At 47.8% G+C, this 26,110-nt stretch overlaps 1 protein-coding gene across 15 annotated transcripts in view; it reads right to left on the bottom strand.

Annotated features, from left to right (window-relative positions):
* SYNE1 (spectrin repeat containing nuclear envelope protein 1) overlaps positions 1-26,110 on the bottom strand; it is a 603,546-nt gene that overhangs the window by 489,458 nt on the left and 87,978 nt on the right. For 9 of the 15 annotated variants that reach the window (XM_075596503.1, XM_075596510.1, XM_075596509.1 and 6 more), the window contains exon 1: positions 11,143-11,490. The exons of 2 other annotated variants lie outside the window; for them this stretch is intronic. In XM_075596503.1, coding sequence (XP_075452618.1) covers positions 11,143-11,221 — 79 coding nt within the window. In that variant the 5' untranslated portion in view covers positions 11,222-11,490. Of the gene's footprint in view, positions 1-11,142; positions 11,492-26,110 lie in introns of those variants that run through there. 4 more of the 15 variants (XM_075596506.1, XM_075596514.1, XM_075596516.1 and 1 more) reach the window with 1 other exon arrangement.

Below are 26,110 nucleotides of genomic sequence, written 5' to 3'. Positions count from 1 at the left end.
TTGCTGAAGAGGAGGCCCACCAACCTGCTGAAGTGGCACAGCCACGTAAATCTTTTTCAACCAAAATGTTGGCTGTGGCATTCAAGCACATTGATAGCGCGCTGGCCATATTTGAGGAAAATGACCCTAACATTGAACGGAGTTCAACAGTCAGTCGCGGGGTGTCCAACCTAATCAGCTGCTATAGGGAGATCTACAGGCAGAAAAGGAAAGGATCTGTCCAGACTTCATTGAAGAGCTTCTTACAGAGGCCCAAACCTTCAAGCCCACCTACAACACCTCCAAAAAGTCAGTTGTCCATTGAAGATCCCCCCCAATTATCTTCCTCCAATAAGGGATGTTTTTTTTTTGCTCATGTACATTACTGTACAGAATACAGTATAGTTTTATTTTTATAGTTTTATTTTACAGTTATGGAATCAATAAATTTAATGTTTACATCATAATCTATGTGTGTGCTGCATATCTTATTGCTTGAGTAAAATATTTTCTGTATTTTAGCATTAAAAATGCCTTCAGGAACGGAACGTTTGATTTAAACGGTGTTCCTATGAGAAAATGTGATTCGCTTTACGACGCTTCGCTATCCGACGCCATTTTGAGAAACGCATTGTGTCGGATAACCGAGGACACCTGTATTGCTGTGTGCATGTGTCATTTCCAAGAATCCCTCGCTGCAGTATGCGTGTGTATGTGTGTGTGGTTGTGGGTATGGGTGTATATATATATATAAAAATATAAATTGTGATACGATCACTGTCTCTAAGTGCTGGAATAAGGCAGCTATGGGACTCAGAGAGTTAATTTCCCCTAAAGTAGCTAGTTCAGCTTCAGATAATCAGGGTGAATTGCTGAATGAACAAGGACATGTTTTAAGGCAGACACAGGGAGCTGCTATGATGAGAGAGAATTTTGTTCCCAGAGAAGGGGGACAGAGCAGAGTTCTTCCCAGCTGTGAAAGCTGGCACAGTCCCCTAGGCCCGCTGGACGGTGGTCGCAGAGCCTGCTGGGACTGCCTGGGTTGTTAGTCCCAAGAAGAGGAAGGAAGGACCAGAGACCGTGCTGAAGCAAGGATGGCCTGTCCTTAACATTGGACTTATAGAGGAGAGATTCTCTGAGCTCTCGTGGGGCTGAGCTCCCATAGGAAGGGAGGACGTGAGACTGTGCTGAAGCGGGGATGTCTGGTCCAAGCCCTGGAATAACAGATATGAGAACACTATATTGCTGTGTGCAGAGACTGTATATGTTTATCTACGACAGTACCTGTTTTGGGGTGGTAACCAGCTTAGCTGTCCATCCAGTTATTAAGGGCTTAAGCTGCATGTGTAGTTAGTCTCCTAAGTGGAGTAGCATTTATTTTATGATTTGTTTTGACTTAAAGGGACCTACTAACAGAGAACTTTTTTTTATTCCCCCTCCCATGCTCAAGCCACCACAGTGACTTGGGTTCTCCTGCTTGTAACTGTTCTCCCGAAGTAGGACAAGTTCTATTACTCTCCCCAAACATCTTCAGCCGGTTGGCGAGGAAGGGCTTTAGGGTTTTTGACGCAATCCTCCGTCAAGATTCCGGACATCCTCATCTTCATTTCTTTGGCCAGAAGGCCAGCAAGAAAGTCAAGACTTTGTTTTTTTGCTGGAGCCCAATCACCCAGGTTGTTTTCTCTCCGAAGATAGATGGTGACAAGCCGTGCATAAGCATGCTGCATCTACTACACACACAAACCCCGACCAAAAAAATGGCCGGGTGGGTTTAAAAAATTCTCGTTTCCTTTAGCAAAAATGCCCAGTGAGCGATGAAAGTGAGGGAAGTAAATCCTCAAAGTTAAGTGTCCATACTGGGAACAGTTCAAAGTACCAGTGTGTTTTTTCAGAAGGGCTTAACGTGTCCACAGTGAGCTTCAAACAGACATCACTCTACGACTAACATCCCCCCCGTTTGCCAGCTAGGTGTGCACAGACCCAATAAAATCTCAGGCTCTCATCCCACATCTCAACAAGGCCAGAGGACCAAATGTGCCCATCCTTCATCTGCCACAGGTAAAATAAACACTTTACTATACTAAACACTATACTTGATCTTAGCCAAAAGGCCAAGAAATAGTACTCACAGACCACTATTTAACCTTCTGTGTCTCATCAGTGCAAGATTGGTTACAGGTTATGCAATGTGATGCTGGTATGTGGGTATTACCAGATATTAAAAAAATTATGGTGGGTAAAAAAAAAAGTGAGAAAAAAAACATTTTCATGTGTCAGACAGGTCTGCAACCCTGCTTTTTCCATTATCTCTTGGCAAACATTGCTTCCACTGCAGCCAGGGATTATGGGTAATGACATGCAAATGAGCACAGTGTGTCACTCTTTACTTCTTATCCATTTTAAAATGGAGCCCTATATTATACTATGGTCGGGATTTGCATTGTAGAATTTGGAGATAAGAAAGTAATCAACACAGACCCCGGAACCAGTTTCTTGGGAGTAAGTTATACTGTGCCTGTAGTGAACCACGGCTGGTTTACACAGCAATGTTTTTTCAGTCTTTGTGCCTAATGTCAGTGCATGCCGAATAATACATTACAGGGGAACACAGTTAGAAAACAGTGATGGGATCAACAAGTCATGGAAGTAAACAATGTGATGAGGGAATCCCTAATACAAAGAGCTTTCAATTTCTAGTGAAGTTCATTTAACCCTCTGGGGCTGAATGCATCATATTGTATGCTGCACCACACAGGGAAACACATTACTCAGAGAACTGTTTCTGAAAGGAGTTAGCCTATTACATGTAACTGTAATTTGTAACTAAAGAAAATGAATGGGCCAAGAGCTGCCTTAAGGCTTACTGCCACTTAAATCTGGGCCAGAGTGAATTAAGAGATTCAGAGCATGAGCTATGCTTTCAGATCTATCAATAACAAAGCGTTTGAAATATAGGTAGACAATATATGATTTCCTTTTGTAAGAGAACAAATTCAGGGCCTTATTCTGTAACTTCCAAAGCAGCAGTTTGGGTCGTTTTCTACTGAAAACCCCATTGAAGTTTATGTGGATTTTCCAGTAAAAACGGCCCAAACTGCTGCAGTAGAGATGGACAAAACTTTTGCCAACATTCGAATTTGCCACGAATATGGCGTTTCTTGGCAGCCATGCATATTCACTGCTTAGGTTTAAAGAGGCAATCCAAGCAGGCGATTTATTTGCAAATTTTTATTTAACATAGGATTGAAGCAGGGGGTCTCCGGTGCTGAACCCCATTAATTTGAGGGATCCCTTGCTTCCGGAGATACTTAACTTCATAGGGGGTGCCGGTAACCACTCCGTTCGGATCACGTAATGGCTGCTTACTAAAGCTCCCCCGCCCTGTGGGCCAATAGAAAGCCGTGATGTCCTCCACATTATGTGGGATTTCGATTGTCACACATGACATGGAAGCTTTCAAAAGAAGAGAGATACAGGCACCCCCTTCAGAAGTAAGTAACTCTGGAAGCAGGGGGTCCCCGGAGCTCAAATTAATGGGGCCCGCTTGGATTGCTCCTTTACAAAATGACAAACACCGAACTTGGTGTGCATGCAATACCCCCCGCCACCACACATTTCGTTGCGAATGTCTATACATTCAATTTTCCCAGAAGTTCCAGACCCTCAAATAGGTTCCCATCTCTCTCCCTCTTCTTCCCCCCTTCTTTCTATCTCTCCCCCCCATATCTCTACCTCTCCCCCTGCTCTCTCTCTCTCCCCAGTCTCTCTCTCCCCCCGTATCTCTACCTCCCCCCTGCTCTCTCTCTCCCTCTTATCTCTCTCTCTCGCCCCCCTCTCTCTCTCACCCTTCTCTCTCTCTATCTCCATTCTCTCTGCCGCTTCTCTCTCCTCCCCCTTCTCGCTCTCTCTCTCTCTCTCCCTTCTCTCTCCTCCCCCTTCTTGCTCTCTCTTTGTCTCTCTCCCACCCTTCTCTCTCCCCTTCTCTCTTTCTCTCCGCCTTTCTCCCTTTCTCTCTCTCTTTCTCTCCCCCCATCTCTCTCCCTCCCTCCCCCTCTCGTTTGAAGGGAGGTTAATAATGTATGTATGTATATATATATATACAGTGCTCGACAAACCCGGTCGCCAACTCGCCAGCTGCGATCGGATATTGGCTCGTGGCCAGTAACCTTTCCCCTGCTCTGCAAAAAAAAAATCCCGTTCGTAAAAAAAAAAAAATTCGTAGTTGATTGGCTGTGACGTGGGATGGAGTTGCCAGGACTTCAAACCGCCCTTTCTGCACGGGTAAGTAATGGGGGGGAGGGGGTTGAGTGCGTGTGTGTCTGCTGCTCCTCCTCCTCCTCATATCCTCCTGTATAATTGTGTCAGCTCCTATAATTTACAATTTACTGATCCGGTCATGGAGGAGTTTGGACAGATTCTTCAGGTGGGGGGAATTTAATGCACTTTAAATATTTATATACTATAGACACTGATACTGTACATCCTTCCCCCTCTCTCCGGTGCTGCCCGCACGGGTCGGAACATACTGTAAAAGCCGGGGGTTTCCCCCCCCCCCCCTCCGGTCCGCGCGGGTCACATACTGTACTGTCCGGGGTGTTTCTCGCCCCCCCCCTCCGGTGTTCCCGCTGCCCGCGCGGGTCACGTAGTGGCCGGGGTGTTTCTCGCCCCCCCCCTCCGGTGTTCCCGCTACCAGCGCGAGTCACGTAGTGGCCGGGGTGTTTCTCGCCCCCCCCCCTCCGGTGTTCCCGCTACCAGCGCGAGTCACGTAGTGGCCGGGGTGTTTCTCGCCCCCCCCCCCTCCGGTGTTCCCGCTGCCCGCGCGGGTCACGTAGTGGCCGGGGTGTTTCTCGCCCCCCCCCTCCGGTGTTCCCGCTACCAGCGCGAGTCACGTAGTGGCCGGGGTGTTTCTCGCCCCCCCCCCTCCGGTGTTCCCGCTGCCCGCGCGGGTCACGTAGTGGCCGGGGTGTTTCTTCGCCCCTCCCTCTCCTGTGTTCCCGCTGCCCGTGCGGGTCTGCAGATGTTGCAGTTTCCGGTGATTCTCTCCCCTCGGTGCTCCCGTTGCTCGCGCGGGGCGGGAGGAAGTAGCGGGGTGTTTCTCCCCTCCGGTGCACGTCCCTTCCCGTGTGTGTGTATGGGTATGAGAGAGAGATTGAGAGTGTGTGTGTGTGAGTGTGTGTGTGTGTGTGTGAATATGTGTGTATGGGAGAGAGAGATTGTGTGTGTGTGTGTGGGAGAGAGAGATTGTGTGTGTGTGTGTGTGTGTGTGTGTGTGTGTGTGTGTGTGTGTGTGTGTGTGTGTGGGCGAGAGAGATGGAGTATTTGTGTTTGTGTGTGTGTATGGGTATGAGAGAGAATGTGTGTGTGCAGGACACCAGAGGTAATCCCCCAGTCAGTCACCCCCCCACCCCCCCAGTCAGTCACCCCCCCACTCAGTCAGTCACCCCCCCACTCAGTCAGTCACCCCCCCACCCAGTCACCCAGTAAGTCACCTCACCCCCCCACCCAGTCAGTCACCCCACTCCCCCAGTCAGTCAAAAGTCACCCTGTCAGTCATCCCACCCCCCCACCCAGTCACCCAGTCACCAAGTCACCAAGTCACCAAGTCACCAAGTCAGTCATCCCACCCCCCCACCCAGTCACCAAGTCAGTCATCCCACCCAGTCACCAAGTCAGTCATCCCACCCCCCCACCCAGTCACCAAGTCAGTCATCCCACCCCCCCACCCAGTCACCAAGTCAGTCATCCCACCCCCCCACCCAGTCACCAAGTCAGTCATCCCACCCCCCCACCCAGTCACCAAGTCAGTCATCCCACCCCCCCACCCAGTCACCAAGTCAGTCATCCCACCCCCCCACCCAGTCACCAAGTCAGTCATCCCACCCCCCCACCCAGTCACCAAGTCAGTCATCCCACCCCCCCACCCAGTCACCAAGTCAGTCATCCCACCCCCCCACCCAGTCACCAAGTCAGTCATCCCACCCCCCCACCCAGTCACCAAGTCAGTCATCCCACCCCCCCACCCAGTCACCAAGTCAGTCATCCCACCCCCCACCCAGTCAGTCATCCCACCCCCCCACCCAGTCAGTCTTCCCCCCCACCCAGTCAGTCTTCCCCCCCACCCAGTCAGTCATCCCCCCACCCAGTCAGTCTTCCCCCCACCCAGTCAGTCCACCCCCCACCCAGTCAGTCACCCAGTCAGTCAAAGTCACCCAGTCAGTCAGTTACCCCCCCCACAGTCAGTCAGTTGCCTCCCCCCCGTCAGTCAGTTACCCCCGTCTCTCCCCCCTCTCTCTCTCCCCCCTGTCTCTCTCCCCCCTCTCTGTCTCTCTCCCCCCTCTCTGTCTCTCTCCCCCCTCTCTGTCTCTCTCCCCCCTCTCTCTCTCCACCCCTCTCTCTCTCTCCACCCCTCTCTCTCTCCACCCCCTCTCTGTCTCTCCACCCCCTCTCTGTCTCTCTCTCTCCCCTCTGTCTCTCTCTCCCCCTCTGTCTCTCTCCCCTCTCTCTCTCTCTCTCCCCTCTCTGTCTCTCTCTCCCCCCTCTCTGTCTCTCTCTCTCCCCCCTCTCTGTCTCTCTCTCTCCCCCCTCTCTGTCTCTCTCTCTCCCCCCTCTCTGTCTCTCCACCCCCTCTCTGTCTCTCTCTCTCCCCTCTGTCTCTCTCTCCCCTCTCTGTCTCTCTCTCTCTCCTCTCTGTCTCTCTCTCTCTCCCCTCTCTGTCTCTCTCTCCCCCCTCTCTGTCTCTCTCTCTGTCTCTCTCTCTCCCCCCTCTCTGTCTCTCCCCCCTCTCTGTCTCTCTCCCCCTTCTCTGTCTTTCCCCTCTCTGTCTTTCCCCTCTCTGTCTTTCCCCTCTCTGTCTTTCCCCTCTCTGTCTTTCCCCTCTCTGTCTTTCCCCTCTCTGTCTGTCCCCTCTCTGTCTGTCCCCTCTCTGTCTGTCCCCTCTCTGTCTGTCCCCTCTCTGTCTGTCCCCTCTCTGTCTGTCCCCTCTCTGCCTCTGTCCCCTCTCTGCCTCTGTCCCCTCTCTGCCTCTGTCCCCTCTCTGCCTCTCTCCCCTCTCTGCCTCTCTCCCCTCTCTGCCTCTCTCCCCTCTCTGCCTCTCTCCCCTCTCTGCCTCTCTCCCCTCTCTGCCTCTGTCCCCTCTCTGCCTCTCTCTGCCTCTGTCCCCTCTCTGCCTCTCTCCCCTCTCTGCCTCTCTCCCCTCTCTGCCTCTCTCCCCTCTCTGCCTCTCTCCCCTCTCTGCCTCTCTCCCCTCTCTGCCTCTCTCCCCTCTCTGCCTCTCTCCCCTCTCTGTCTCTCTCCCCTCTCTGCCTCTCTCCCCTCTCTGTCTCTCTCCCCTCTCTGTCTCTCTCCCCTCTCTGTCTCTCTCCCCTCTCTGTCTCTCTCCCCTCTCTGTCTCTCTGACGCTCTGCCTCACACTCTGGATCTGGATATCTTATTTACCCTGTGTATCTTAACTGCCCTATACTACACCGAAATAACCTATATTCTGCTTTCTTCCAGATCTGACTCAAGCTTCACACGGGAGACATTGGAACCCCCCCTAACCCAGAAGACAGGTAGGAAACACATCCCCTCCAATGTAAAACATTGCGGGAATTAGGGTACCTGGACATTGAGGGACTGCGGATCAGGTAAGATCCCAGGCGGGATTGCTGCTTTAAATATTGTGAAGCGGGGGCATCCAGACACTGGTTAAGGGGTGCAGGAAACTAGTCATTCATTTCTGGCTTTTTTTTCTAGATCCGACATTTATACACACATACACTCAATCTCACACACACATACACACACACACACATACACACACACACACACACACATACACACACACACGTAACAAGGACTAATTGTAGTATAATGTAATACAATAAATAAACTTATGTCAAAAACGAATGTTCTTATTCGGGAATTTATTCAATTTATGTATTTTTTTTTAAAGCGGGGGCGGGGTTGGGGGCGGGACTAGGGGCGGGGTTGGGGGCGGGATTAGGTGGCGAGTAGATTTTTTGGTTCGGCGAGTAGATTTTTGGGTGATTTGTCAAGCACTGTATATATATATATATATATATATATATATATATATATATATATATATATATTTCATGTATATATCTCATTTGGGACTCTAATAAAATAGGTCTCTTTCAGCTAATAAAATGTCACAACATTTGTATGGGCGGATGACATTTGCGTGCAGGGGAAATGATGGCAGTATCAGGAGCGTTCGCCTGAATTGTTAACTGTCAAACCGCGTAATAACAACTGTCTGCAAATCAAATTTGATTAAAAATCCAGTGAATTTGCAGCTCAAATTTTGACACATTTGCCCATCTCTATTCCACATATATACAGTAGTATTTCTACCTATAAGATCTTCATTACTGAAGAAAAGCTGTTGAACTATTCTATACTATTTATTTTCCTCTATTGCATCCAATCCAATTCCTTTCTTTGATATATCTGGTGCAATTTTTAGCACCACTTTTTGTACTAGTCTTGGACTCCGGGGACTTTGAGAAATAGCCCCCCAAATTTGTTAAGAGAAAAAATCCTACTAAAAGTGTTGTTGCTTTTTCCTGTGTTAATTTGTATTTGTTTGCACTTTTGGCTCCAGTATTACGGCTTTGATGAATGGAACACACACTCTAGCACTGTGTACAGGTAGTCCTCGCTAGCCAACATTTCACTTTACAACGAATGGCATATCCAAAGCTTTACAATGCAACCCTACGGGCCATTTTTCGACGCCGGAATGCGTTATCCGATGCCTGAATGCGGTATCCAACGCACTCCGCCACTGAATACCATGAGACTCACTTTACAACGGTTTCACTATCCAACGCTACTTCAAGAACGGATTCCGTTGGATAACCGAGGACTGCTTGTATTGTCGTTTTTGTCCAGTTATACCTACTCTAGCATCCACGTCGTTTTTGTCCAGTTATACCTACTCTAGCATCCACAACTAGCACTTCTCTTTTAACATCTCCCCTACTGAAATCACTCTCCTGGCTTCCTATCAAATCCCGCATCAGACACTCAATTCTCCTCCTCACTTTAAAGCTTTACACTCTTTTGCCCCTCCTTACATCTCAGCTTTAATTTCTCACTATGCACCATCACGACTCTTGTGTTCTGCTCAAGGATGTCTTCTCTCAACCCCCTTTGTACCCAAAGCCCTCACCCGCCTTAAACCTTTCTCACTGACTTCCCCACACCTCTGGAATGCCCTTTCCCTCAATACCCTACATACTAGCACCCTCTCTATCCACCTTTAAGACACACCTTAAGACACACTTGCTTAAAGAAGCATATGAGTAGCACCGTGGCTAACACTATATACGTGATACATAAAGCTAGGCCCCTTGCAGTCGCACATACCAGAATGCCCTCCTACTGTCTCTGTACGTTCTTCCTACCTACCAATTAGATTGTAAGCTCTTCGGAGTAGGGACTCCTTTTCCGAAATGTTACGTTTATGTCTGAAGCACTTATTCCCATTTCCTGTTATTTGTTTTATTTGTTATTTATATGAGTGTCACGTGTATTACTACTGTGAAGCGCTATGTACATTAATGGCGCTATATAAATAAAGACATACAATACAATACAACAATGACTATTTGACTGGCCTCATAAATCCTCCCAATACTTCTGTCTCTTGTTTCCCCTCCCAACAGGAAATGAGGAGGAACACCTTTTGACGGCAGATTAATGTGGTTACTGAAATCTCTGACACTTCCTTTTCATGCTTTAGAGCACTACAGTATTTGCCTTCTAAACTATTAATGAGCATACGCTGTAGCCAATTTGCACATTAAAGTATGCCATCATCTATTTTTCTTCTGTGCAATTTTTAACCCCTTCTGTGCCCTTATGACGTTCTCAGGGGGGTGTAACAAGGGACCTCTAGTGGCCTTTATGACGTTCTGAGCACGTCACAGATTTTTTGCTTTGTTTTCTATGGGAGCAGTGAACAAGACCTGAATAAAAGAGGAGGACATGTTTAAAATGGTGTCAATCACCTACATTTAACCTACAGTACATTCCACTGTCGTTAGGTCACAGGAGGGACTAATATATAGTACTTAGGTTAGAGAACCAGAAGCTAAACAGCAGGACAACAAATACAGCAGAATACACAAAATATATGTCATATGCAGTGAGCTGAGCATTTTTTTTATGCAGTTGTGTCCATTCAAATGAATGCATCTACAATATAAGAAACTAGTTGAGTACTTTGCAACAAATCATGTGATTTAAAAGGAAAATATCATTCTGTGTGTTAAAAATACAACAATGAAAGTGGAAGTGCACCTACGACCTTGTGCACATTGCTTATATCACCATAACATTCAAAGAAGAGATGATTGATTTTCATGCTGGACTAAGAAGCTATTGCAATCTCAATATTTTCTCTACAGCACTAATACAGCTCCTGGATCTGTGCACAATATAACATTTGGCTGCTGTTTGAGCCCTAAATATACTGTATCTGTACTTTGTCAGTTATGTTCCTAATAAGAAACAAAAAGCTACTGTAACAATACATTTATCTTGCATTCAGAAATCACAGAAAAACATGTTTATTTGTTAATAAATTACATGGAAAATACAACAACACATTTAACAGATCAGTGATATTTTCTACATTATGATACACCCCACAACATTTGGGGTTATGTCTTAAGCCTCACAACTGAAAAATGAATTCAACACTGGTACACAAACAGCATCAAGAGAACTTATTTTTTTTCTTACTTTTATACTATTTATTACACCATTTTTGCCCAGTTTAGCAAACAGGTCATTTTGATACATAACCCTAAATCATAAGGAAATCCATACACCTTGTTTACAATCAAGTGTCTAACAAAGCTAACAGATTGATAGGAATAGAAACAGGAGCATGTACACTAAGATGTGCTGTTCTGTAAGACACCTTCCGGCAGCGCAAGACACGTTACAGCTTGAAAAGGCTGCGTAAAGCGTCTTCCGGTGCTATATATCTGGTCTTATGGAATAGCACTACTTAGTAAACATGGCCCACAATGTATAGTATACATGCATGGGTGATCAAAGTAAATATGGAGCACAGGCTCTATATACTGTACATTCACTAATAATTTCCAAAGCATAATACTCCTCAAAAGAGCAGTGTTGACTTACCGCGGAGGTACTGAAAAAATCCGGTTACCAAATTTAATGATGTTACCTGCCTGCTACGAACTTCTTTAAACCAAGCCATCAGTGCGGATGCTGACCTAGTATTCTCACAGTTATTTTGCTTTCATATCCAAAAGACATAAATCCCACAAGGCGACAGCTTCTTGTTGCAAGTCTAGTGGTGAAAATGCCCATCCAGCGTCTTATTTAAAGCATACCAAAGCAATTCTTTTCATTCCACACTGTTACAGGCAGCCAGTTGTGTTTCAAGAGCTGCTGTATCCACTGCCATGATTCTGTCTCACTGTTTTCCTGATGTGCAATTCCATCTTCCTAAAGGACAACCAATCTGTTCAGTGGAACCTGTGATGTCAGCAAACTAGTTAATCTATCCTGGGCTTGGGCAGCTCAAGGAAAACAGGCTGTAACGCTGAAGCAAGCAGTTTTAACCTCGCACAAGATGCTCTCTACTGTGTATGCAAAGGATAGATCAGGGAAGGTAAGAGACATGGCATTCCTTCTCTTGCAACCTTTTAAAATTGATTGAATACTGTGTTGTTCCACTATTAATAACTGCAAATAGCAATATTCAGATGTATTGTGTATCAGAGTTGCTGTGAGGATGGTCATTTATAAAAGTTTACCAGCTGCAAAATTGAGCAAAAATACTGCACCAAATTTATTAAGGAGGAACATCCCCATTAAAAGTGAAGGAATTTTTCTTTGCTTAATATGGTGCTGTTTTTTTGCCTCCGTTCTACAAGTGGTAGAGTTTGACCCATAATCCCTATACCCTATATTTCTTTGAAGATTTTTACTCAGTACAATTGATTCCTGCACCTGCTGGCAGTGTAAAAATAAATAAAAACTTTCATAGCTTGTTATAAATGTATTTAACGTTATTAACATGTAGATATTTAGGTAAAGATTTAATCAATCCTCCAGCTGGTCTAATTGCATAAAGATTCCACGTTTAATTCAAAACAAAAGTGCCACAGACATTGGGACAGTCGGGGGTGTGCAAACTTTTCCCCCTGCGCACCCCTGCCTGCTCTCCTCTCTGGCTCGCGCCCCCCCCCCTCCTGCTCGGCTCCAGCGTCATATAATGCAGAGGGGTCATGTGACATCACATTGCCATGTCAACGCAACGTCATTTGACTCTGGGTTACAGTGACGACGCGTCGCTGGAAGACAAGGTCAGTTAGTTACAGAGGCCTCGTGCATTTAATTTAAATGTCTTGGGGGAGAGAGTGGGATCTCTGTAACTGCCCCCTCCCGCACCCCCCCAGAAAATCTTGCACCCCTCAGTTTGCGCGCAGCTGTCTTAGATCACTTCACTGACTGCCATCTAAGAAAAACAGCTCAAATTACTATTATGGGGTCTATTTACTGAAGTACAATGGCCATTACCAATCATTAATGGCCATTCAAGTGAAGTGGTGATAAGGACCTATGGAAGAATAATATGTTCACCTTATTCCTATGCATAGCTATAATCAGGTTTTTGGTTTTCTTAGCTATAAGAAGAGCCATGTTTTTCCTTCAAACATCCTTAATGCAGAAACTGCTAGTTCTTTGTTAAACTGGGCCCCTCGGTTTATCTATTAACCCCCCCCCACCCTTGTAGAGTCAGAGATGTACCAGCTCGCGGCCTTGAAAAAGATGAGGTAGCTTAGCACGAGTTTTCTATTTTGCTTAATCTGCTAAAATATATTACAAAATGTATAACCAAGTAACTGCAAGAAAAACAAGATAAAGAAAAGTAGGATGCCCAATGAAATCATATGGGCAGACATTGGAAAATTATGTATGCCCACCCCTTCTTCTGGTATAAGATAGCTTGCTTAGAGACTTTAGTGCAGTGCCTTTGTGTTGTCAGACAGCAATGTTTTGATTTGAGCCAGCGGCTGTTGCAATAAAGTTTCTTAACAGATTGTTTTTGCCTAAAAAGAATATGTGTGGGACTGAGGTTTTTCCACAACAAGCCATAACACTCTAGTATATCACCGTCTTAAAATCAAGTAAAATAAATAAATAATTAATTTAAAAAAACTTGCTGGATAATCTGGATAAATCGGGAAGTTGAAGCTTTTAATTATGATTATGATTATGGGGGTTTAATTATGATTATGATTATGGGGGCAGAAACAACTTCAACCTCTGCTGTCTATTACTTTCCAGATTTCTGGGGTACATGCCTTCATCCGTTCTCAGTGGTGCAACGCCTCCATCTCTGTGAAGCCCCAGGGATATGGGGTGCACATCTCTCTCCACATTTCTCTTGCAGCCTGCTTGCACGCGGCACGTGCGAGATCTAGGTTTGGCGGGAGTCGCCATTTGGGATCGGCTGCTAACTGCTGGGTCATGAATGATGCTGCTGTCGCCAATTTTAACTCCTCCATGCCCCGCAGAGCACATGTATCTGCGGCCGCCATCTTTAGTGAGCCCACTGAGCCCACAATAGCGCTACTCTCAGTGTCTACTGTGCAACACGTTCCTAGACACAGACTGCTCTCTGACTGCTCTCTGACTGCTCTCTGCATGCTTTTACCCACGAATATGATGTATGGCATACCCCAGGCTAGGCAGAACTCCTTCTTTGTGCACCGCACTCGCTGAAGGTTCCTACAAGTACTCTGTGGTGTGCTTTCTAGGTGCTGGTTAGGGTACTGGGCATCTCCTCAGTACTGGGCATCTCCTAGTGACCACTCATAGTGCGGGCCCTGGGCCATGGTCCCTGGACTAGTTAACAGTTTAACCCCCCCAGTTGCCTCACACTATCTGCCTCAAGGGACTAGAACAGCAATAGCCATACACCCAATTTACAACACCCTCTTAAGGCACCCAAGGCGTACTGTGTGAGAGTCCATGCTCCCCTGACTACCCCTGATGTGCAATTGCGCTCTATATTCCACAGTACTTGCATGAAAGGTGCACTTAGCGCTTCCAGCTCTGCTTCACTGTAAACCTGTCTTGTTTCTAGATCTCAGCAGCCCGCTTCCAACTGTAGCCCTCAGCCCCCCCCCCCCCCAATCGCAGATCAGACCCCCTAGGGTGTACTAAGGTCTGGCTACATGTGTCTAGGTGGTGCACACCTGCTGGCAACAGGAGGGCCTGAGTCTCCCGCGATGGTGTGGGGGAGGACAGGACCAGGTTTCTGGGGTACATGCCTTCATCCGTTCTCAGTGGTGCAACGCCTCTATCTCTGTGAAGCCCCAGGGATATGGGGTGGAACCCTTACAGAGAACTCCCACACAGGGATTGAGAGATTCCAGTCTCAGTCAGTCTCTAGGTTAAAAGCAGCAGCTCTCTTTATTGTACACACAGCACAGCAGCAACACCAACAACAGCAGCACGCTTTATAGCAGGTACAGGGTCTTCACCTCTTCTAGACTGCACCCCTTCAGGATGGGCTCTGGATCTCTGTGTCCCTGCCACCACCCCAAGCCGCGGGCGCTCAGGGTGGGGCTGGCTCTTCCCTCACCCCCTAGGCAGGGTGAGAGGCATTGGTCCACCGTAGCTCTATCAGCTCTAATCAGGGCCTGCCTGATCTCCTCCAACTGTGTCAAACTAACAGGCACTCTCTAACTCCGAACTGACACACAACTGCACTGCCTGTCACTGACAGGAACTGGCAACTAAATAGAGACAGCCCTGCCCATCATGATGTCAGCAGACCCCTCCCATGTGTCTCTTGCCATCCACACAGGGTAAGGTGGTCTACCTTCACCACTCAAAGCAGGGCTTGATGTGGGGGAAACCAATGATAACTACTGGCAGCCTGCCCTTAACAGGGCTTATACCAGTAGGAGGAAAGACATATAGCCCTATTTCTTACAAGGGCTACACAGATAAACCACATGCCTCCTCCTTCTCAAGCACTTTTACTTACAGTAGAGTGGGCATTCAAATGAGCCCTGTTACTGTGCGAATCCAAGAAATACAGTAGACGTCGCCAAAGTGCTCAATTGCCACCTCAGTAAATGTATCTCTCTCTCATTGACGTGTGGTAGTACAGAAAATAGTTATATAAACAGGTTTTATCTTCACTCATGTAAAGACAACGCTGTGTAGTTTTCTCAAGATTACAGAAAATATTCAGTCTTTTTGCTTTATGTCCCTTTTTAATCTCACTTCATCTGTAGTTAGTCTGATTCACTACAGTAATTTAAAACAGTTTAAAAAAAAATAAACTTTTTTTTATTGGATTGAATGAAAGGTGTTTTTACGTCCTACCAGAGGCAGAACAGTTTTCTGTATTAACAGTGAATAAAGTCTGGAAATCCAGCCTATTTACTAGGACATATTACATTGGGGCCTATGTACTAATCATTGCAAATGGCTTTTCTAGCGCACGGAAGCCTCATTTTATATTGCACTTCTGGTGTACTCAAAAGAATGCTTTTGGACAGGGGTGGTGAAAAAACACTGTTATAACTCCGCCCCTTGACACAGTGTTATAACTCCTCCCCCTTCCCCATACACACCGTCACAACTCCTCCCCCTGACACAGTGTCACAACTCCTCCCAGTGACACACTGTCACAATTGAGAGCAAGACTTGGCAGAGTCCAAGAGTCCTCCGTCTTGCTTCCTCCCCTATCCCAAACGCTCTCCTGACTAAGTGGCGTAGCGCTGACTGACCGGTCAGTCACCACTGCGACTGGTAACTGCGCACTCTATCTTGCTTTGTGGTCACGCTAGCAAAGCATGATAGGAAGTGCTGATGCTGGGCGCGGCGGTCATTGCTACGCTCCCATATTCAGCAGAGCTTTAGGCACAAGAAGCAATATTTGTATTTTTCCATCCATGTTTCTGTGCACCCCCCACCACCCCAAAAAAAAATAAACTAACAAGAGTTATAAATGTAAAAAAAACCCATACAATTGTTTTAATTAAAATTGTATTAATCAGGTATTCAACATGGCACGATGAGTCAAAATGAGTTTCAAACAACGAACTACGCGTTATACAGTATGTATGAAACCATCATAGATACGACACACCATTTATAGTTTTTAGCACAAAATTGATGCACAGTCAAAATGTAAATAATACGCTCTTAGTACAAAGTGATATGAAAGAGGGTCTTCCAGCTGCAAAACGGGGGTAAAGCTAGTTCAAACGAATAGCACCAGGTTTATCTCACATAGGATGAAAAAGGATTTTTTGCGTTGATAATTATGGTGCAGTTTTTTTATTTTTATAGTTTTGTATCAGTTTTGTAAAACCCCTGTAGACTGTAACATACTGTAAATATAGAGGCACAATTTTTGGGGGGGCATTAACCTTTAGGTGCCCAGATGATGTCCATGGCTCGCTGGTAGCACATACCCAGTGCATGTAACAACTTTCTTTCATGTGTAAGGGACATAGCTTTCACTGCTCCCCAGGAATAAAAGTATGATCTGAATGTTAGAGATAGACTACCTACCTCTTGTATCTGTGGAGCGCGTCGGACTGCTACAACAGTACCCACAAGGTCAAGACAACAAGAGCCTAGTTCATTCTAGTTGTACAAAATATATGCACCAACCTTTTTCCTGCAGGAGGTGTGGCAGCACAAGAGTACCACCGGACTTTTGGGATTGGTGGACAAGTGATCTCTTAAGTTGCTAAGCAACGATGGAAATGGAAGTGGTCATCCCATTCCTCCCCTAGAAAATGAGTATGATGTACCGGTACGTCATTAGGGCTTCTAGCATGCCAAGACTCGTGACATACCATATATGTCCAAACGACAGTGAAAAGGTTAATAAAATATCATATTTTATTACATTTATTATATATGCCATACTGAATTCAAGAAAGCATAATTATTTTTGTTACAGTTGGATGTGTTTGTCACTGTTTCTACTGTATAAGGCATACTGTATACTGCATACTGCATATACTGTGTAGCCCCGGTCTCATTTCAGCCCCCTCCTTGTGTGCCGAGTGGTTTCGGGTGCCGCCGGAAGCAGCGATGGACCCGCCGGCATGGCGCGAGGGTGGGGGCCGGAGCAGAGAGCGCTCCGAGTCCCCGGAGTCTCGGTGGTGCACCCGGCTAGCGGGAGCCGCCATTACAAGTGCTCGCGCATGCGCAGAAGGCTCACAGGAGCCAGTACTAAGTCGCGCATGCGCAGGAGAAGCGTGCACGCAGCCCCAATGTAAAAGCAGCCTCTGCGGGACTACAACTCCCATGACGCTTAGTGACAAGCACCCCAGGTGTCTGCAAGTGCCCAATGAGGGCCCAGGATTCTCAGACAGGCAAATATATAGTCTTGTCAGTGTCATGGCTGTCAGTGCTGTGATTGCTGACAAGAAGGCACAGTGTGTGTGCAGTGCAGTGTAGCTGCAGGTACAGGGTTGAGTGTAGTGCGGTTGCTGCAGGTACAGTGTGAGTGTAGTGGGTTGCTGCAGGTACAGTGTGTGCAGTGTAGCTGCAGGTACAGTGTGAGTGCAGTGGGTTGCTGCAGGTTAAGCAGAGAAGTTAATGAGAGGGGATCCGGGAGGTGAAGGGAGAGGTAGTGTGGGTGCAGGGGGTCAGGGACCCGCCTGAATAGGACAATCTTCCCCGCAGGCCCCTAGGAGTATCCCTGAAGTCACCGAAGGTTGCTGTGCTGCAGGGACGCCCTATAGGATAGGAACGCCATTCACCTTACTGTGTAGACATCTAGGGACAAAGGCGCAGAATTGCGGTTGTGGCGAGCCGTTTGGGACCAGACGGCTGGACATTGAGACCCAGGAGGCAGGCCGCTGATTCGTCTGACCCTTTGCAAAGCTGTTACCGGTCACCGCTGTGACCGGAAGGTATTATAACATCAAGTGCACCAACACCGGTCAACAGGTGCTGATCCCGCCTTAGGCGTAACTCTTTAGGGACACTAAGCGAGTGGCTAAAGAACTGTGCCTATACCAATAGTACTATACATGGACACGGTGTGCGGGGCACGCGGTGAGGGGACGGAGACGTTACTCCTGATAAGAGTGGCCGAGCCACTAGTGTTATGCGCGTTAGAGTATAAGTATATGTTATGTGTTATTGCTACGTTGCATTATTGCAGTAAAAAACAGTTACAATCATAAGGTGTTGTATGTTTCTTGCCCAGGGGAATCTCACATCACGGGGATCCTGGGTAAGTGGAGGCGCTGCGCTATAAGTGTTACCCCAGGCTCCCAGCTAGCGGAGGTTCAGATCTCCTGGAGCCGCAGGTTGTGTACAGTGACCAGTAGTCCCTTTGGGAGCGTCAGAAAAAGGACTACATTTGGAGGCGCTGCTGAGATCTCAGACCTGGGGTGCCCTGTAAGTTTTTTTCTCAATTGTGCTATTTTTGTTTCACCATGTTTGTTATGCCCTCAAGGCCGGAGAGTCCTTTCGATGTGAAGGTTAATTGGGGGGTGTACCTAAGACCACGTCCCCCAATATGGCGGGAGAGCCCATGTGCTGACTGCCCGCCTGGGAAAATGTTGCCAACATCTGTCTAGAACTGGCGGGAAAACCAGAGCCCCGCCCCCACCACTTGAGTGGCGCAGAGCTGAGCCAGGACCCCTCCCTCATAGAATGTACCCCTCCTCTGCATGACAAGTGGAGAGTGTATGAGGAACTGCAATCTGCCGATTCTGTTCTGCATAACCAGAGTATAAGATGCAGTAAATCACACCCTCAAGTGTATGGTGCCTGGCTATCGAAGAATGGGAAGGTACCCAATCTTTTGAGTCCGTGTATCCAAAATTTATTGAACCTGTCTGCTGGTATGACCTATGACCCCAACCTGCTGCTACTAGACTACAAGGAGGTGTTCATAGAAGGGATAAGGTGTCTTCACAACACTTGTGTTACTTGTGAATTCCCAGGTGGTGAAATGACTTGGGTACCCGGGTGTACCTGCTGCGGAGTACAGTTTCCGGAGCCAGTGTTGCTGGAGACTCCGGAACCCGCCAGGGAAGAAGCGGTCAACCCCAAGACTGGATCAGTCAGTGCAGGTAATCAATCTACCTACCTCACGGACGTTTCGCAGGGCTCGTGCCCTCTAACCAGTTTTCCAGTGTCGGTTCTAGAGCCGGAACCAGGAGAGAAAGATGTGATTGGCCGCTACACACAGAAGGGGGGTACCACCTGCTCTGACTTTCACCCCCAGCTGTATAGAGTCATACGGGCTTCAAAGGCAGGCATACCACTGGTGGTGTGCCCATGTGTAGTAGAAGACTGGAATGTGACTGGTGGCTGGGCGGACGGGTCATCTACGTTACCCATAGCACTCACGACGACAGAGGTAGATGGGGAAGGATGCCTGCACTGCTGCCAGAGCGGATGTGATTGCCCCGTCGGTGAATTGACCCGAGGACCCAAGTGTCCTGACTGTGAGGGGAAGTTCCTGAAAACCAGACTGCCGCAGCCTACAGAACCGCCAGAGGAAGAAGAGGAGGAGCCTGACCTCTCTACTAAAGTGAGTTATGCAGGTAATCAGCCTGTCCTAATTCCAGAGGCCTCAGGGGACCCGTGTGTCCAAACCAATGTTGCAGACCCTCTCAAAGGGGACATCCTAGTGGTAGAGCAGGAACCTCTGATGGCGGAACCCGTGGAGAAAGAGGCGCCGGATGTCTCTACCCCGGCGGTCAACGCTGCTGCTAGTCCACCTACCTCAGCTATGAAGGTTGTGGAGGGCTCGTGTGCCCAAATGGACATTTTAGACTAGGGTCCCGAGCCGGAGCCGCCGAAGGCAGAGTCACAGATGTCGGAACCCCAGATGTCGGTTCCCGAACAGGAACCACAGAGCCCAGAACCGCAGATTCCGGAATCACAGGGTAAGGTGTCTATACCCCCATCCTCTAGTGGTGATTCCAGTGACCAACAACTCGTGGTGATGCGCCTGCTGGCGGACCACTCTTGCAAAGTCACCGAGCCAACTATCTCGGCGGATACAGAGCCTGCTGTGGGTCCGTGTGCCCTACATGAGGTGTATCCAGATGCTGGCGCTTGCTCTGATGTGGCCCCGTGTGCCCTACTGTGGCCAGTCCGGCCTTCCATGATGGTACCAGCGGTCCCAGGCTTGGGATCAGTACCTGCCAACGACGACAGGGGTGAGTTGACTGACCCAGGGATGTCGGGTGTGAGCTCCCCGGTGATCGTGGAGCCTGTGGCTCCAAAGGTAGGATCACCCGGGAGATGGGCTCACCTCATCATCGCGTCTTGGTGGAGGTGTCTCCCCTAGAAGATCTCTGCAGACCAGGGAGCAGATTTGACATCATCAAGGTATACGGTACAGCGGCCAGGAGCGACGCTTACTCCTGTGCGAGGAATCTCCAAGCTTTTTCTTCTCAAGACACGAGCCTGCACGTAGACATTGTGCTGTCCACATAGGATGTCACCATTAAAGGGATTGCTGGAGCGAACAAAGACTGTGCTGTGACCGCTCCGGTAGTTGTTGCCTCTTTCATGCGCATGATGGAACGCTTCATTCGCCATGTGGTGGACCGAGGCAAGAGACTGAACCTCCCTGTCTCCCACGAGACAAAAGTGCATGATCAGGCCAGGGGCAATACCAAAAACCCCTTACTATTTTTTCTGTGAGGGGGAGGCGATGGTTTGCGGTAGAGACTGTAACACCCGATCTTGAGTTCCAAAAGATTCACAGGAGTCAAAGTGGGATACCCTCACCCAATCAGTTAGGGGCACTCCACTGTGAGACTCAGCTGGCCTCGGGTATCCACGTGATGATGTTGGGTACCGGTGAACAAGTGCATGTGATTTATTGTATAGTGTTTGTAATGCATTTTTATTATATAAACATCTGCTATGTTTGCTACCCAAGCGAGGTCGTTGGGATTCTGCGAGGGGCAGAATGTATCCCCGGTCTCATTTCAGCCCCAGAGAACACCCTCCTTGTGTGCCGTGCGGTCGCGGTTGCCGCCGGAGGCAGCGACGGACCCGCCGGCATGGCGCGAGGTTGGGGGCCGGAGCAGGGAGCGCTCCGAGTCCCCGGAGTCTCAGCGGCACACCCGGCTAGCGGGGGCCGCCATTACAAGTGCTCGCACATGCGCAGTGGTCGCGCATGTGCAGAAGGCTCACAGGAGCCAGTACTAAGTCGCGCATGCGCAGGAGAAGCGCGCACGCGGCCCCAATGTAAAAGCAGCCTCTGCGGGACTACAACCCCATGAGGCTTAGGGCCAAGCACCCCAGGTGTCTGCAAGTGGCCAATGAGGGCCCAGGATTCTCAGACAGGTGAATAGATACATTTCGCGAGCTTTGGAGCAAGGCAGTTGGAGCTGGCAGCAGGAAGGGGAAGGCAGGGTGTAGGGAGCAAGTGGCTCCTACACCAGGTAAGGTATCCCCAGTAGCCAAGCAGGCCCCAATCCCTGTTAGGGTAGTGGGTAGATACTGAGGGACGGCTCCTAAGGTAGGGACCCTGCCCTTAGGTGTGAGTGTGTGTGCAGTCTTGTCAGTGTCACGGCTGTCAGTGCTGTGAGTGCTGACAAGAAGGCACAGTGTGTGTGCAGTGTAGCTACAGGTACCGGGTTGAGTGCAGTGCAGTTGCTGCAGGTACAGTGTGAGTGCAGTGGGTTGCTGCAGGTACAGTGTGTGCAGTGTAGCTGCGGGTACAGTGTGAGTGCAGTGGGTTGCTGCAGGTTAAGCAGAGAATTTAGTGAGAGGTGATCCGGGAAGTGAAGGGAGAGGTAGTGTGGGTGCAGGGGGTCAGGGACCCGCCTGCATAGGACAGTCTTCCCCGCAGGCCCCTAGGCGTATCCCTGAAGTCACTGAAGGTTGCTGTGCTGCAGGGATGCCCTATAGGATAGGAACGCCATTCACCTTACTGTGTAGACAGCTAGGGACAAAGGTGTGGCGAGTCGTTTGGGACCAGACGGCTGGACATTGAGACCCAGGAGGCAGGCCGCTGATTCGTCTGACCCTTTGCGAAGCTGTTACCGGTCATCGCCGTGACCGGAAGGTATTATAATATCAAGTGCACCAACACCGGTCAACAGGCGCTGATCCCGCCTTAGGCGTAACTCTTTAGGGACACTAAGCGAGTGGCTAAAGAACTGAGCCTATACCAATAGTACTATACATGGACACGGTGTGTGAGGCACGTGGTGAGGGGACGGAGACGTTACTCCTGATAAGAGTGGCCGAGCCACAAGTGTTATGCGCATTAGAGTATAAGTATATGTTATGTGCTATTGCTACGTTGCATTATTACAGTAAAAACCAGTTACAATCATAAGGTGTTGTATGTTTCTTGCCCAGGGGAATCTCACATCACGGGGATCCTGGGTAAGTGGAGGCGCTGCACTATAAGTGTTACCCCAGGCTCCCAGCTAGCGGAGCTCAGATCTCCTGGAGCCGCAGGATGTGTACAGTGACCAGTAGTCCCTTTGGGAGCGTCAGAAAAAGGGCTACAACTGTATACTGCTAAAGCACTTGACAAAGACTACTCAGATTTTGTGCTAGCTATGATATATAGATTGTGAAGGTGTGACATCGAACAAAGGATTTATACACGTTCATATTCACTTAACTGTCTTCATTTAAATTTTTTTAGATTTGGACTGTAAAATCTATAATATGGCGGAAACGAACATTAAACGGGAATATATTTCAAATCTGCTGAAAAACGCATACACAATTTAGCTAGGTTCACATGGTTACTATGACATCCTTCAACATTGCTAGCATCAAAAACCACACAATTTCTTACGTAATTAGAGCTACAAACATCTGCAGTATTTAAAGGGTTAAAATTATTTCAAATCATGTTTTTTTTTACCTGCAAGGTTTGAACATTCATGTACTGAAAACTATTATGGTCCAATAAAATATATCATACTACCAATTTTTTCCCTTTATTATTTTCACATTAAGTACATTAAGTGGCCAATAATGCTACCACTCGTTATTTGTTTGTATTTCACGCTCAAGCAGGCAAAATATGTAGCAGTGCCTCAATTTACTCTTTGCGTTTTCATTACATTAATACAGAACATCCCCCCCAGCAATTCTGAAACAATCAGAAAATAAATTAAGTAACATATTCTTAAAGCAGCAATGCCCCAGAAACCTATGAGAGTGTAACTCCAATAAGTTAACAAGAGTTAATTTTGGAGTTGAAATTGGAGGTGAAGATTTGAGGAAGATCTGGACTCTGCATTACAACGTTGCCACTGTGAGACATTAACATCTGTGATTTATTTGTACACTTTTATCCTCCAGTACCTTGGAACTCTCTCCTCCTGCATCTCACTATGCCCTCCCTATATCTTTTTCTGGTTACTGTTTCCTCACTCCATTGTGAGCATTTCTGTTCTCTACAACATCTCCACTCCCCACTGCACCATTATTTATACACCTCTCTCCCAACAACTTCTTTACACCTCAATAAAAAACACCCACACAAATCCTCTATTCAAACTCTCTATCTACTCCTTCCTGCTGCTGGGGATCTTCCCTAAGCCTGAAGCCAGACATACACACCTGATCTCACTCATGCCTCCCTGACACCTCTTCCCCTGTAAATTGTGTTAACCTTGTCATTTAACACTGACCTTCCTTAAATTTTACCCCACAAATCAAGCATCTCAATAGCCTGCCCTCATGGCTAAAGTCCCCCACTCAGTCACTCCTACCACCCATTGTGACCAAGCACTGCCATCTACAGCACTTACTCCCTCACCTGCTGTCTCTGTAAGTTTCCCATTAAACCTCTTAGATTGTAAGCTCTTCGGGGCAGGGATTTCCTTTCCTATTGTCTGATTTTGCGGCACTTATTGTATAATTATAATTCCCTGTACTGTATTCTTTGTGAAGCGCTGAGTACACTTTTGGCGCTATATAAATAAAGACATACAATACAATACAATAATGGTAGTATCTTTCCCCCTGAGCATGTCCTGCTCCTTAAAATTACTATTGTAATCTTTATACAACACCGGGGAGCTCTGTGATGTGGGGGTTGCCAGCCTTCATAATAAAGGTGAAGCCGGCTAGCTACCCCTAAAAACTGTGGTTCCCCGGCGGCTTATCCGCCCTATAAGCCAGGGACAATGTGTGTGTTCTAACACTCTATATGTTTCTGTAAACCTGGGACTTCCGGAGCGGGACTTTAATAGTTGGTATTTAGGGGAAAAGGGATTAAAATATGTATAAAAGATTGGGGGATAAAGTTACCGGTTGTCCGACCATTTTACCCGCAGATCGTCTGGTTTGAAGGTACGTGTGTGCATGTTAATACCGTTGTGTTTTCCCTATGAAGTATTGTGTTCCCCACCCTCAAGGCCAAGTTTATCATCCAAATCCCTGAGCCCAGGTTAGAGGAAGGAATATGTGTTTAAAATGTGTATTCATCTCTATGAAGACAGTCCTGGTAATTCGATAAGCCAGAATGTCTTCATAGGGGTGCTGGATCAAAGGGGAGGATGGAAGTCGAGAGGTGTCGGGCCATTTGGTGAGAGGAGAAGGGCAGATTACCAGGTCCAGAGACAAAGACTCCCTGTGGGGGAGACTCTTTGTTCACCAGACTCGGAGGAGCCTACCCAGCGGCTGGTATGGGGCTGGCAAGGGGAAGCTGCAGCTCGTAGGCACGGTTCCCATTTTTTTCATCTGCATTGAAGTAGTGCTCTGCTTTTTCTTTCCTATTTTTGTATCCAGTACCAAGTGGAGGCACACCCAGTAAAAGTGGGTCATCATACCAGGACGGTGTACCTACACGTGAGTCCTTGGTTATCTCCCTCAGATGCTACTCAAGATATTACCCGTTAATTATTGACGTATTAGGGTCTGGACACAAGGATGTGTTAAAATCCTTTCTACTGTGCTTGTGGGATTTATAAACCTGCAATTACGTCAGGCTTCAAGGATTTTTATCCCATCATCTATTTGCATATCTATACATGGATACCTGAGGAGTATTCTACTGCAGATTAGTGTTTTTTGATGCTGCACAGTGATATCTGCCACTATTTTTTAGAGCACCAAACAGTTTTTTGATAACGGTTCCCATGGCCAGTTCTAATTTCCCACTTATCGGCTTCCTGAGCCCCTCGACACACACCCTCCTCTGACACATGCAGCAAGCCGAGCCTCCAGCTTGTGATTGGCTGTTGCCGTTACGATCCGCTCTCTGATTGATCACAAGTCCCTCTTCCATGTTAAACATATTAAACACTGAGGTCTATGTAATGGGACTGCCCGATCAGAGAACCGAGGTTACTTGGGACTTGGTGCGATGAAGCGCTGCGGGCTTTTCAAAAGTGCTTTGCTCTGAATAGCAAAGCACTCGGCACGGAGTTTCCGGAGAAGCCTAGCCTAGCTGAGGACAAGTTCTACAGTCATGACCAAGTTCTAATAATCAACGAAGACCCGGCCAGCGGGGAAAGTCAGGTATCTCAACCAAAGATAGTACTGTGGTGTTTCTGGACGTGGTACGGACAGGGTAAGCCTTCCTGAAGCAGGCGCCCTGCACCTAGTGAGGCTAGAGACTCCCCCAGACCCCCAGTTAAGTGTGTATTACCTGTATTTTGTGTTTCATTGTGTAACCATGTGTCCCCCCCCCCTCTGGGAGAAGGACTGAATTACTAACTGAGTGTGGTGCTGAGGCATACCTGCTAGTACAGAAGAGCCGAGTCTGCCGCGGTGGTAAGGGGCAACAGGACAGGTTTTTGGGTTGTCTCTAGGTTCTGGTACATGGTGTTAGCGCCTCCAGCGGTGATGGGATCCTTGGTGTATGGATGTCAGTGCCCACCACTGCACTCCATACCCCTACTGCCCAGGAACTGACACCCAGGCAGAGGTATATTGAACAAGTTGCCTTATTGGACATGCTGCACAGCTCACATACAGCATAGATGATACTGTTCAACATCCCAGGGCAAGGTTTGGGAGGAATATGAGGAGCTCTGTTTTTGCCACGTTAAGTTTAAGTCGGCGGAGAGCCATCCAGGATGATTTCGTAGAGAGACATTCAGAAACGTTGATCTGTACAGCAGGTGAAAGGTCA

This window comes from Ascaphus truei, chromosome 4 (genome assembly GCF_040206685.1).
Source record: "Ascaphus truei isolate aAscTru1 chromosome 4, aAscTru1.hap1, whole genome shotgun sequence".
NCBI lineage: Eukaryota > Metazoa > Chordata > Amphibia > Anura > Ascaphidae > Ascaphus > Ascaphus truei.
This window is presented reverse-complemented; position numbering and strand designations above follow the sequence as displayed.